The sequence below is a fragment of the Rhinolophus sinicus genome, linkage group LG15 (assembly GCF_036562045.2).
Source record: "Rhinolophus sinicus isolate RSC01 linkage group LG15, ASM3656204v1, whole genome shotgun sequence".
NCBI lineage: Eukaryota > Metazoa > Chordata > Mammalia > Chiroptera > Rhinolophidae > Rhinolophus > Rhinolophus sinicus.
Genome location: NC_133764.1, coordinates 29,659,425 through 29,673,632, shown reverse-complemented (window position 1 = coordinate 29,673,632; position 14,208 = coordinate 29,659,425). Strand labels below are relative to the sequence as shown.

General features: G+C 35.1%; 1 protein-coding gene across 8 annotated transcripts in view; it reads right to left on the bottom strand.

Annotated features, from left to right (window-relative positions):
* Positions 1-14,208, bottom strand: part of HELZ (helicase with zinc finger) — a 134,045-nt gene that overhangs the window by 28,304 nt on the left and 91,533 nt on the right. For all 8 annotated transcript variants that reach the window (XM_019733019.2, XM_019733024.2, XM_074320765.1 and 5 more), the window contains 4 exons: positions 11,867-12,071; positions 5,716-5,767; positions 4,774-4,964; positions 2,827-3,034 (listed from right to left, as the gene is read on the bottom strand). In XM_019733019.2, coding sequence (XP_019588578.1) covers positions 2,827-3,034; positions 4,774-4,964; positions 5,716-5,767; positions 11,867-12,071 — 656 coding nt within the window. The remainder of the gene's footprint in view (positions 1-2,826; positions 3,035-4,773; positions 4,965-5,715; positions 5,768-11,866; positions 12,072-14,208) is intronic.

Sequence of the window (14,208 nt, the reverse complement as noted above, 5' to 3'; positions counted from 1 at the left end):
CCTATCAACTGATTTGACCTAATTAACTTTTACAGAGCACTCCATTCTCCTCAAATACATATGGAAAATTTACAAAGATAGACCATATCCTGGGACATAAGACCATAAAAAAAATCTCAGTAAATTCAAAAGGATTTAAGTCACACAAAATATGTTTTCTTACTACAATGGAATTAAAGTAGAAATCAATAACAGAAAAATTCTTAGAAAACCCCCAATAATTGAAAACTAAAACTCACCTTTCTACATATTCCAAGAATCTAATTTCAAGAGAAATTAGAAAGTGTACTGAACTGAATGAAATGAAAATAATACAATGTTGGAATTTGTGGAATGCACTACTGAGGAGGAAAATTATAATACTAAATACCTATATTAATCTAAGTTTTCCCCTTAAAAAAATATGTACAAGAGTTGTATACTGAAACTTTTTAAAAAGCTGAAAGAAATTAAAGAACTTGAGAGAGACAGAGACAGAGAGACAGAGAGAGAGAGATGCCTTGTTCATAAATCAGAAGACTCAATATTGTTAAGATGTCAATTCTCCTTAAATTGACCTATAGATTCAACACAATCCCAATCAAAATCCCAGTAGACTTTTTTGTAGAAACTCACAAGTTGATTCCAAAATGTATGTGGAAATGCTCAGGACCTGGCATACACAATTTTGAAAAAGAAGAACAAAGTTGGAAGATTTAATACTACCTGATTTCAAGACTTTCATAAAGCTATAGTAATCATAGTTGGCAAAAACATAAACATATGTATCAACAGAACAGAACAGACTTCAAATATGTGCTCAACTGATTTTCAATACAGGCACCAAGTTATTTTAATAAAGGAAGGACAGTGTTTTCAACAAATGGTGCCAAAACAACTGAACATATGTATGCAAAAACAAAACAACAAAAAATCCATCAATTCTTAGCTCACATCACACACAAAAATTAATTCAAAATGGACATAATGTAAAAACTAAACCTATGAAACTTCCAGGAAAAAATAGATGATCTTTGTGATCATGGGTTAGGCAAAAAAATTTTTAGACACAACTCCGAAACATGACCCATAGAATAAAAAAATAGATAAACTAGACTTCATCAAAAATAGAAGCTTCTACTCTTTGAAAGACACTGTTAAGAAAATGAAAAGGCAAGCCATATCCCGGGAAAAAATATTTTTAAAACACATATTTAATTAAAGATTTGTATACAGAATATATATAAAGAATTCTTATGATGTAGTAAGACAAACCAATAAAAAGCGGGCAAAAGATAAAAATAGATGCTTCATCAAAGATACACAGATAGCAAATAAGCCCAATGAAAAGATACTCAATGTCATTTGTCATTGGGAACATGCAAATTAATACCACAATCAGATACTACTGTGTTTCCCAAAAAATAAGACCTAGCCAGACGATCAGCTCTGATGCGTCTTTTGGAGCAAAAATTAATATAAGACTGTGTCTTATATTATGTTACATTATATGAGACCCGGTCTTATATTATAGTAAAATAAGACCAGGTATGACATGACATGACATGACATGACATGACATGACACAACTAACATAACGTAACTAACATAACACTGGGTCTCATATTAATTTTTACTCCAAAAGATGTATTAGAGCTGATTGTCCAGCTAGGTCTTATTTTCGGGAAAACACGGTATCAGATACCCGCTAGCAGGGGTGAAATTAAAAATATTGACAATACCATGAGAATGTGGAGCAACTGGAAATCGCATACATTACTAGTAGAAATTTAAAATGCTTTGGCCACTTTGGAAAATAGTATGGCAGTTTCTTATAAAGTTATCTATGTACAATGTGTTCAGCAATCTCACTCCTGGGTATTTACCCAAGAGAAATGAAAATGTATGTTCACACATATGTTCATAGCAGCTTAGAAGCCCAAATTGGAGATAACTAAGGTGTCCATCAATTGATGGACAGATAAAAACATTGTGGTGCATCCATATAATGGAATACTAATCAATACTAAAAAGGAACAAACAACTGACACAGATAACATGAATGAATCTCAAAAGCATTAAGCTAAGTGAACAAAGCCTAACATAAAAATCTATATACTCTATCATTCCATTTATATGACATACTGGGATAAAGACAAAAGTACAGGGACAAAAGCCAGATTAGTGGTTGCCTGACTAGGGGTTGGAGGAGACAAACTGCAAAGGGATATGAGGGAACTTTTTCAAGTAATGTAAATACCCTGTGTCCTGATTTTGGTGGTGATTAACAACTCTGTGTATTTGTCAAAAGACATCAAAGTGTACATTTTAAAAGGGTGAATTTTACTGTATGGAAATTATATCTCAATAAACCTGACTTTAAAAAAATATAGTGGGTAATTTTTCCTTATTTGTAATTGTAGTAGACAAGAGACTATGACATTTACCCATTTACCTAAGACACAGCTACTTTAAATCTATTGCCACAGTAGCATTAATGTTTAGTATACCACAAATACTTTGGGTCAACAAAAATGTTTAACGAAAGAGGGTTTTCTGTCTCAATTATAAATGACTACAATTTTTTAAAATGTTAAATATTAAAATTGAATCTTTTTTCAGGAAATTGGTAATACCAATCATAAGTAGTAGGTTACATGCACATTTTGTATCTATGTACATGTTTGTATCTTCTGGAGAGAGGATCCATAGTTTTTATGTCAGATTTTTTTCTCAAAGAGGTCTATAATCTCTAAGGTTAATAATCATACAGTTAAAGGAACTTTATATGTTGTACAACTTGGCATATCATCCACTTAGGAACATGAGAACAGCAAACCAACTCACCATTTCGATTTTGCTCATGTTGATCCTTCTCCTGATGCTGGTTTTGTGGTTGCCCTATGCTGACAGGTGGATGATGCCCGAGACCATACGGTATAGGAGACCCCCGTCCGTGTGTCTGTAAGAGGTTCATGTTGTAGGCCATCGCTGCTTGGTGTGTAATGATTCGAGGATCAACGGCAAACCTACCCTGGTATCCTGTCCATGGTACCTAGGTTATTACAAGAAACAAAATAATTTCATTAAGTACCTTTTGGAAGGCAAACTGCCATAGTGCTGTTGATTAGGAAACAGCAAACACACAGGGAGATGTTAATTTTATCAAAATGAGTAACTACAAAGTCAATGCTAATAGTAGTAATTGGTAGAATTATTACTACATCTTAACTGGCCAAAACATGGCTCCCTACATCTTTAGTGTGTAAGGGAAAATTGACCATTTTTCAGGTTAGGAAGAAACTGAGGGCTTAAAATTAGTAATTATTTCTTGAGGCATTAAATCATTTTATAGTTTTGAATCATTTCCCCTCAATATGAACGTATACATGTAACAGATTACCATGAAAATTATCTTTTAAAATCGTAAGTGCATAGTTATATAGTTTAGACTGACTAAGAGAACGGGGGCGGGGGGGAATTTAAGAAAGAATTTAGTCTAAGGAGTCTCAATTCAAAAAATAGGTATTCCAACTTTTATTACAAATCATTTAACGTTCATTATGATAGGCAAAATTCAAACATGTCATTAGTTTAATTAATGCTTTTGATTAATTCAATTCTTCCCTTAAATCACAGAAAGAGAAAATTTATTTAGGTGTGTCTAAATATATGGTCCCTGTATATTAACATAAAAGGAATATATACAATGACATCTGAGCTACTGTCCCTATTATTTTAACATAACTGCTAAACGCCGACTTTTAGAAATCTTATATAATAAAAGCCTCTTTGACCTAGTAAAATGAAATACAAATCCTAAGGGACTTACTATTTAAAGCAGATGATGTATAACGTTGCCAGGCTGTCTGGGAAGAAATAACTCAGCTAAAATTGAAAGTCTATGGGGAGTGGGCATGAACTACATATTTCTTACTGACTGTTACTCTCATTGGCTGCCTGATTGTGAACTATCGTGACCAATATGGCTGAGAAATGTTTGCAGCTTGGCATTTGTCCATTTTTGAGGTGTGGGCAGGGGTGCCAAAGATCCTCGGCAATGATCACCTCTGCCTGGAATTACAGTACTTGACTTAAATGAAAAAAAAGGCTTTCTAGGCTAAAATTCTTCAATTTGGAAATATTAGTATATCAGCAATTAACAAAGTTACCAAAATATTCAAATATCTTAAAGGAAATAAAAATGGGTTTTACACAAGACAGAAGCCCTCGAAAAATTAGTCTTAGAAAGGATTTAATAATGTTTTTAAGTACCAGTCAGCTTTCATAAGGCGTGGAATTTCTCAGATAAATTTAGATGCAAGGGAGTTATTAGACTAATCCAAGCCTCTTTGCCTCCTCCAAAGAACTGTATTTCTTAGGAAGGGTTAGTGAATTATACAAGAATAAAAAGCAAACAATAAAAGACAAACATCTTGTTTACAAAACAAGAGACCAACTTACTACTTCTGTTAACTTTTAGCTCAAATTTCTTCAGGAAAAATATTGTAAAAGAATACAAAGGCTTCTCAAGCAAAATATCTAATTTACGGATTTCTTCATAACCACTGACAATCTAGTAACAAATTCTAAGCAACAATTCACATTTCTTTGGTCATTGCAAAATTTGAAGGTTAAAGAAAAGAACTGCTTTACAAGAAGCTTACAATCATTGAAAAGTTTAAAAAAAAAAAAAAAAGAAGTTGGTAGAACACTATTTGGGATAGGCACTAATTTAGTGAATGAAGCCTATTTTATGTTATTCAATAGAAAGTATCTCAAATGTCCACTTACAGGTAAAGGCACCGACATAACTACATTCCCTCCATAGACAGCAGGTACATAAAGAATACTTGTCCCAGTGTGAGGATCTATTCTCTGAACAGGGCTTGGAGATTTCCCCAAATTTGGGTGAGGTCCAAGAGGGGGTGGAGGAGTATATGCTCTAATAGGATTGCCAATAAGTACGGAAGGATTGGGCTGAACTGAAAAATAAATAGAGAAAGGATGCACTCAATAGCTGTACATATTCACCTAGACAAAAATAATTTAAATCATCCAATAGCAAACTACATTCCCCAGGTTTGCCAGAAGATATCTTATAAACAAAGAATTATCAGGGTGGAAGAGTAAAGCATATTAAAAAAAATCATAACCATTTAAAAATGTTCCCTAAAATTAGCTTAAGGTACGCAAAGTATTCCTTTTAGAAACTAGTGTAATTTTAAATTCAGAGACTAGAGATGTGTCTTTCGAGAGAGAAAACCACACAAACACATACACTCTCAGTAAACATTCTTCCAAAACTAGGAAAATAAATACAATTCTTCAGAATAAAGTTTTGCAATTGCAACAAAGCCACCTATACTATAATATGAAGGATAAATAATTATTATTTTTAAAGCATAATTCTGCAACATTTTAAATAACTAAAATAAACTTTTATCTTGAAATTTGTATGACTCAGTATTTGTAGAATATAAGTATGTTCCAAAAAGTTTATGTTGCATAGAAGGCTTAAATGTTTTTACTCAAAGTTCCTGGATATGTACCTGGTACCTACAAAATAACCCCTTTTCAGAAATGACATGAATGGGAGAGTTGAGTGAGCTCCAAAGTGTCCGTGTGTGTGGGTACGCGTCCCTCTCCCCACCCTCCTCTTTCTAATGATGAAATTTGGGGTAAATCTCTTACATCATAAAAGCAAGTTTTCAAAAGGCTAATTTTTCCACTTACCAATTCCATCATTCTGGAAATGATCATTCTGGGTATGATGAAGGCTTTTCCCCTTTATAGAAAAAAACAAATGTATAATAAACACACTTAATATTAGAAAACAATAACCACTTTTCCTAACCCTATGCAAATCAAATGTATACAGCAACAATTAAAATTTAAAGACTGTGAGTTTTTAGTTAATAACCATTAGACTGCTTTGAACCAACTTTCTTTTTAAATATTAAAGTCATGGCGCTAGAACTCAAGTGTTCTCAGTTTCAAATTAAGGACATCTAAAATTATTTTTAAAATATTTTTTATAAAAATATACATGTATGTAATCAATATGACTGAAACCTAAGTTCTACTCCTTGCAGCTTCTCTATAAATTTTCTGTGAATTAAATGACAAAAGGTAAAAGTTGTTTTTCAAGAGAAAAGTGTCAGTCTTCAATTCTTGAGGATGAGAACCTTTAAAACAATAACATGAATGTAAATATGGTTTGGGATTTATGATATTTTGAATATGATTCACATCATCTTAAAGGGTAAAATTTACTGAAAGGGCAGAAAAAGACACACTGTCATAATTTGCTTAAGAGAATGTACAAATTTCTAGAAAGCAATTTAGCAATACATATTAAAAGCATCAAAAAAGTACATACACTTTAACCCAGTGACTGCACTTTCAGGAATGTATCCAAATGGAAGACTGGATTTGGGCACAGATGTTCATCTCAGCATTGTTTATACATGTGATAAATTGTTAACAACCTCAATGTCCATCAATGGAGGATTTTTTAAATAAACAATGGCAGATTCATATAATGGTATACTAGTCTACCACTAAAAAATGATGACTTTTGGGCAGAGACAGTATTTGAAAGAGACAATGGTTCTGAATTTTCGGACTTTAAAAAATGTCTTTCTCTTTCCATTGACTAAATGTAACACACAAAGCCATTCTACAACACAAGTAGCACGTTATACAATTTACCCTTTACACACGTACAAATTTGTTATTTGTATATTATATCTGAAAACTAAGGGGGAAGATAATGTCTATAGCAGGAAGAAAACTTCATTTGTGACTAGAGCAAAAGTATAGTGATGTTTCAGTTATTTCCCTGTCAGCGACATTAAATGTTCAGATCAGCACTAAACTTTGAAGGCCATTTGGTTAGTGATAGGCAGGCAAGGGCTAAACTCTAACTCTTAAAAAGTCAGAAAAAAAATAGTCAAAAGAGAATCATAGTTGGTCTATTAACCAGAAGAGAACGTTCACAGTGATTGGCACTAGCCGTAAAAAACAAACTTCTGAGAAACAGAGAAGTGATAGGAAAAGAAGGCAGAAAAAAGGAGAAAAAGTCGAAATGAGAAAATGGCTGGGAGAAGCAGGTGGGAAGACCAGAAGCATAAGCAATTAGAGATGAGAGCACGAGCAGCCAGGGGCACATACACTGACAGAAGAAAGGTGAGCCAATGACAGAGTCCGAAGATAAGACGGTTCCAAGAGAAGAACCAACCTTTTAGATTTCTTAGCCTCTAAGGACCCATCAACCAGGGGCAATTGTGTAGTATGTGAAGAAAACAGTCATTTAGGAAGTGTGGTAGGCAGAACAGCCCCTCAAAGAGATCCACACCCTAATCCATGGAACCCCCGAATATGTCATGTGATGTAGCAAAAGGGACTCTGCAGATATAATTAAAGTTACAGACTTAAAATAAGGAAATTATCCTGGATTATCTGGGTGGACTCAATCTAATCATGAGCCCTAAAGGCAGAGGAGTTTCTCCAGCTGGAGTCAGAGAGATGCAGCACAAGAGGAAGTAAGAGATGTGGGAGAAGGGGAAGTCATAGAGATTCCAAGGGAGAGAAGGAGTCAATGCACTACTGATGTCTCTGAGATGTACAGGCCACATGGGAGAACTGGAGAGAAGCCAGCAGAAGCTGAGAATGGCTCCCAGCTGACATCCAGCAGGAAAACAGGGACTGCAGTCCGACAACCACAAGGAACTGGATTCTGCTAACAACCTGCATGACCTTAGAGGGAGAATCTTCCCAGAGCCTCCAGATAAGAGCCCGGTTGGCCAACACCTTGATCCTGGTTTAGTGAGACCTGGAGCTGAGAAATCAACGAAGGACATCTGACCCAAAGAAAAGTGAGACAATAAATTTGTGTTGTTTAAAGTCACAAAACTTGTGCTAATTTGTTACAGCAGCAATAGGAAACCAGTACAAAGAATAACCATATTCTAAGGTAATCCTGTGTTCTAAAGCTCGAAGCATGCCAGACACATACATCAGCACTCTGGGTGCTGTGGGATAGACTAGATTAAAAAGGAACCTAGAATCTATCATGTCAAGCTACAAGCGCTATTTAGCAGTCCGTCCAGCTCGATACAGGAACAACTCCTCTAGCATATTTGGATTGCATGCAACTACAGAACATAAGAGTACTTGGTCTATACAAAATATACAGTGTTTAGTAGCTTGTAACGAAAATAATAATGTAGAAGCAAGCTAGCGCTAACTATGTATATAAAAGTCATTTCTTCATGAGAATTCTAAACTTTGGCTAATAAATCTCAGGAAGTATGTGTACCTTTGGTAGAATGCTAATTAATTCCAGGATTTTTATAAGCAAATGCAGTTCATATCTATTTTCTGAGGATTATCTTTTCACTCCACCATTTATTCATTCAAATACTTATTTTTTAATTCATTCTTTCATTGTTTTCCATTTATACTTTCAACAAATGTTTTTGAGGGACCACCATTATGTCCACCCTTGGCTAGGCAGGGAGTCTACTGACACATTCTCTGATGTCTGGACAGAGAGACACAATATAAACAGCTAGTGATAGACAGATGCTGAAAAACAACTCACAAACTGAAATCTATAAAATAATGCTCTAGTCTTTCCAGAGGATCCATTTCTGAATATTATCTATCCTCTGAATAGTTTTTATAGTGTGTATAAAGGAATCTACCCCATTTTAGCAAAGCTTCCAAACATGGCGCCTGCAAGCGCCCTAGGAGTAAGCACCGTGAAGACAGGCATATAGTTTCCTACATGTTACTTCTGCAGGCGCCCATGAGATGGACAGTGCTATAATCGATGCCTGGGGAGAATGAGGCTACGAAGAGTTAGCAAGACTCTTCTTGAAGAACCTGCTCCTGCATGTCCTCGAATTTTGTACCTTTACTAAGCTTATCACAGAACTGACATCTTAGTGAGAACAAAGTAATTTGCTGAACAGCCAGAGGTACGTTTTGTTGCCAACGGCAGCCCTGAGGAAGCAGGTCCTGAAGCATTTTCAACGATCACCCAGCCTTCTGATTTTATCCACATGAAATCTTATTGGGATTTTAAATCTTAATCTAACATTAACAATACTAATTTTTAACATTTCTTATGCACAGAATTGTGTTGGAAGTTAAACATTAAGGAAACTGGGAGAAACTGTATGGTTTAGTATCACATTTTCAGAAATATCATCTTTTTCTATCAGTGATGTAAATTCCCTTTAAACAAAAGACTCCAGCACATAAAATAAAATAGCTGAGATTTGTTTTAAAATTCTCCAGTGTGTATATGTGGTGGTGGGGGAGTGGGGGAAGTGGGCTGCAGACAAAAGTAAGATTAAGTAGATAATTACTGAAGCTGGATGATAGGAAATTCATTATACTATTCTCTCTACTTATGTAAATATTTAAAATTTTCTACAATAGAGAGTTAAATAAAAAGAGTCCAGTACTTATTCGAATTTCAAAACAATTTTATGGAAATTAAAAAAAATACTGGATAGAGGAAAAAGATAAGGAGACAAAAATAACCTTTGGCTCACAATACCTCAGAATTTAAAATTATTATTATTATACATGGTATAAATAATAATTTAAAATAACCAAGGGGATAGATAATTTGGTGAGCCACTGTGTTAGTGACATAGAAATAACGGGTGATATCTATTGGATCAGTGGAGAAGATTCTCTAAAGAGTTTTTAAAAATTGGGGAGATGGCTCCTTTGGCTTTTAATTACACAATCTTCTCACTGAAAGAAGAAAGCCGCACTACTGGATGCATATCCTAACCATTATTCACTTATCAGATACTTACTGAGCACCCACTACGCGCCAAGAGGGCTAGGTACTAGGGGCAATAAGAAGAACACAAAATAGGATTTTTGTCTTCAGGGAGTTGATGGAAAAGTAAGTGGATTCAACATATATTTTCTTCACCTTTAAAACAAAACCAAAGAGCTAACTGCAGGATCTTGCTGAGGGTCAGGAGACATTTGGTATCACGGTTTGAATCCAGCTGCCTCTATAGTACATTAATTGATACTTACGTTGCTCAATTAAATAAGTGAGAAGAATGTATTCTAGTTACTCTATTGTACTTAAGAATGGGCAAAGGCTAACATGATTTTGCAACATTTTAAATAAAAATAATATTTAAAAATTTCTACCTGGGGTCCCTAGTCCTCACATACCCTGAGCTACTTGCTATTCCCTGTAGAGCCTTTTGTGTAAGCTCTTTCTTAGCTTCACTCATTTATCTCAAAAGCACTTCTACCATGTTTCCCCAAAAATAAGACCTAGCCGGACAATCAGCTCTACTGCGTCTTTTGGAGCAAAAATTAATAGAAGACCCGGTCTCATAAGACCGGGTATAATATAATAACCAGTCTTATTTTACTATAATATAAGACCGGGTCTTCTATTAATTTTTGCTCCAAAAGATACATTAGAGCTGATGGTCCAGCTAGGTCTTATTTTCAGGGAAACAGGGTAAGCACCTATAATGAGCCAGATGTTGTCCTAGGCACAGAGAGGAGAGAGCAATAACTAACACAGGCAAATAGCTCTGCCCTAATGGGGCTTATATTCTAGTTTTTGACATGTCTCACCAATCTCCCACTATCCCCACCCACTCAGTAGACTCTTAAACAAGATCCCCCTGGTGGAAACTGCCTTGAGCCCAGCTCCTTCCTCTGACCATCACCCCCTCCAACATCTGCCACGAAGGATTGGAGGCTAAATGCTTATCTCTGCTTCTCTTCTCTGGCACCTACCATAACAGCTGGAAAGCTGGAATGTAGAAGGAACTTAACTGTTTGATAAATAACTATTATTCATTAATAGTTTAAGCTTTAGAAATCTACAAGATACATTTAAGCAAAGTGCTTAACCCCCTAATAAGCCCAAGTCACTAAAGCATTATTGCACATTAGGCTCATTTTTTATCACACTAAGAATACATAATAGTACATTAACATAGAAAGTACCTGTAGTTCTATTCTCAGCTTAATACACCTATTCAGCTAAAAGATTTTCAAGATATTAAGCCATTAATTATTGTTTACACATTAGGTTTTATATTTTTTAAATGAAACCCAAAACTGACACACTCTATTAACTCATGTCAGTAAGTTTAATACCATGCTGATGACTGTAAATACACTAAAACACTGGAACAAATACTAAACATGTCATTCTCATAACTCTTTTCTAGATGGTAAGTGCAAGCTTTTTTTTTTTTCAGGCGCTCTAGCAAATAAACCAGCTGTCTCTGTCCAAAATAACTAGGGTTCAAAAGTAAAAATGGCTTTGACTCTCCCACCTCCACGCCCTCTGACTGAACTTCTGCTTCTACAACAAATATAGGGCAAAATCAACTCAAGTAATCTTTAAGAAGTCAGCCAAATTGTCTCACGGTGTCAAACTTAGCTTCACTCCTTCCACCTGAAATGAACTGGCCGTCAACAGAGGATTAGAGCTGTTTTCTTTACACAAATGTTGTTTTTATAATATGATTCCTTGTAAATCACATGCTTTTAGTAAGTGTGATGGTCTTCGAAACTGCTTCATTTTATATACATCTTGCTAGCATAAGTAGAGAAGACTGGGAGGTTACGTTATGCAAAGGACGCCAGAAGAAATCAGGTGCTTGAAAGCATTAAGAGGCTGACGACAGCATTAAGCACGGCCCAGCACCACACTGCATCTCCACTTACATGTCCACGCTAGACAAGCTCCTTACACAAACTGCCTGCCACCAAATGCAACCTTCAAATGCAATATTTAAAAGTGACTTGTAGCCCCACAAACCTTTGACACTTCTGTCCCTTTAACCTCTTCAGTTTCAGGAATGGGCTTTACCTTGGGGGGTGACTGCTGCAGCTTGTTGGCATTTCCTGAATGCTGCAGTCTTAGAGCCCGCGGGATAAATTCGGGTGCCAGTGGATTCAATACGTATGTCTTCTTTAGTTCTAAAGCCTCTAGCTGAGCTTTGATCTGTTCAAAAGTGATTCCATGTAGGCTATTATTTTCATGACACAGGGCAATAAACCGCTCCCAAAATTTCCTACAGAAAAGATTTAGAAGATCAGTTCACAGTTTCAGTGGATGAGGTCACAGAAATGAAGATAAGCAACTAAAGATCATTTCAAATTCCCTCCCCCTCCCACAACTCCTCAGGTCCAATATTCACCTGACTATGATTCAGATATAATCTTCCCACTAAATCACAAGACTTCAGGAGTTTGATTCTGAAATTAGAGTCATGTCTAGTACTGCAGAACATACAAAGCATGCTCTAAATCATTTTAGCTGACCAATCGCAAGTCGCACGGTCCATGTCCAACCACCCACACTAATTGAGAATGACGGGTTTTGCTACCCACATACAGTAAGTAGGGGTTTCGAACCCGATGACAGCTCATTTGTACCTCTGGGCATGCTCATACCTACAGATGGGTGTGTATATCTACATTAGATACACATCACACACACATACACACATACACACACAAATTATACTAATTTGAATTATGGAACTAAAGTAGCGTGGTGCTGGATGACTAAGAAAAGCCAACTCAGGACATAAATCTGAGCCACAAAGCAGATAATCTCCTCATGAAAATTAAGAAATAACTAGCTACTCCTATATTTTTCTCCTACATAACAAATTCTTGTCACAAGCACAAGTTATAACATTAATTGACTAAGCCAAGAATTAAATTAATTATGGAAAATACAGGAAGTTGGAATGATCATTTTAATGTTGATTATTCATTTCCTAATCAAATTAATAAATACTAAAAGAGAAAAATACATTCAAAACTTGCTGCAACTATATACTGTTGTCCCTTAAGTTCTGAAAATAGATCTCCAAATAGTAATACATATTACAAAAGACAACATATAAAAAGTTTAAAATTTGTAAATGACTATTATAAATATGCATACCTATCTTTAATATGAGGTTCAAATAATGTTTTATTATGCTATAAAAGATATGTGATATGGATTCTTCCCAAGTTGGTATCCTTGTGTCCAGGGGGACAGCAGGTAATCAAGATGGCTTCAAGAAGCATAAATGAAAAGGTTTATATTATGAAAGTTAGTATATGAATGGGAATTGGGTTATTAATATATCCATAAAACTTTGCAGTTGAATTTCAAACTATGTTTCTCTCACATGTGGTTTCTACCACCTTTTCTAATTTTTTAAAGATTAGTTTAAAAAATGGGTCCAGAAAAATTTCAGGCCTATATGCCAAAAACAGTAAAAGTAAAAATACTACAAAATATTATTATGTATTCCTGACAATTAGATATAAAGGCGAACAAGACAGTCATTCAGTTCTAGGAAGTGTGTGTTGCTAAGAAATGTACACTAAAAGCTGCCCTTTATTTTTATTCTTAAGGACCCTTTTGAAGGAATCAAGTTTTTTTCTCAGTCTGATAGCTAAGAAAGGATTATCTTTAATATAGCACTCAGGATCTAAAATCCAAAACTTTCCCACCCTTTTAATTAAAAAGCCACAATATTCAATTGTATGAATATTTATCAACACAATTCTACATTTTGTATTCAGAAGGAAGTTTATTTGGTCTAACTGATAAACTATCGGTTTCACAGAGTGGCATTTAGTATTTGTGTTAAACTTCAAGACACAGCAAAACAACAAAGAGAAAATAGATTGGCTTTTACTCAGTTTTTATTATAAATTTCTCCTAACATATTTTCATTTCCAGCTTACAGAGAAAAAATGCTAGAACTTGCTCTGTTTTCAAGCTACCCTTTTAAACTCCATACTCAGTTCCTATACTGCCCTCACTGACCCCAACCACACTGAACAAGAATTGAAGTAACATCAAATTAAGCAGAACCTTGAAACAACTTCACACTTAACAAGAAGCTAGTGGCTTGGTGACAGTCTGTCTACAAGATCCCAGGATCTCAAAGAAGCAGGCTTTGAGCTAAAGGACACCATTTCCAAAGTAACAACACTAAACACTTACTAATCAAGTTAAACTACTTCTGAAAGTAACCTGAAATTTCCATTTTAAATCTCACTTGTCTTTTAATTACTGCACTGGTATATAACAAAATGGTCAAGAGAATGGATTCTAGAACTAGACTGCTTGGGTTTCAGTTGCGGCTCTGTCATTCATTCAAGTAGCTGTACAACTTCAGGGAAATTACTTAACCTCTC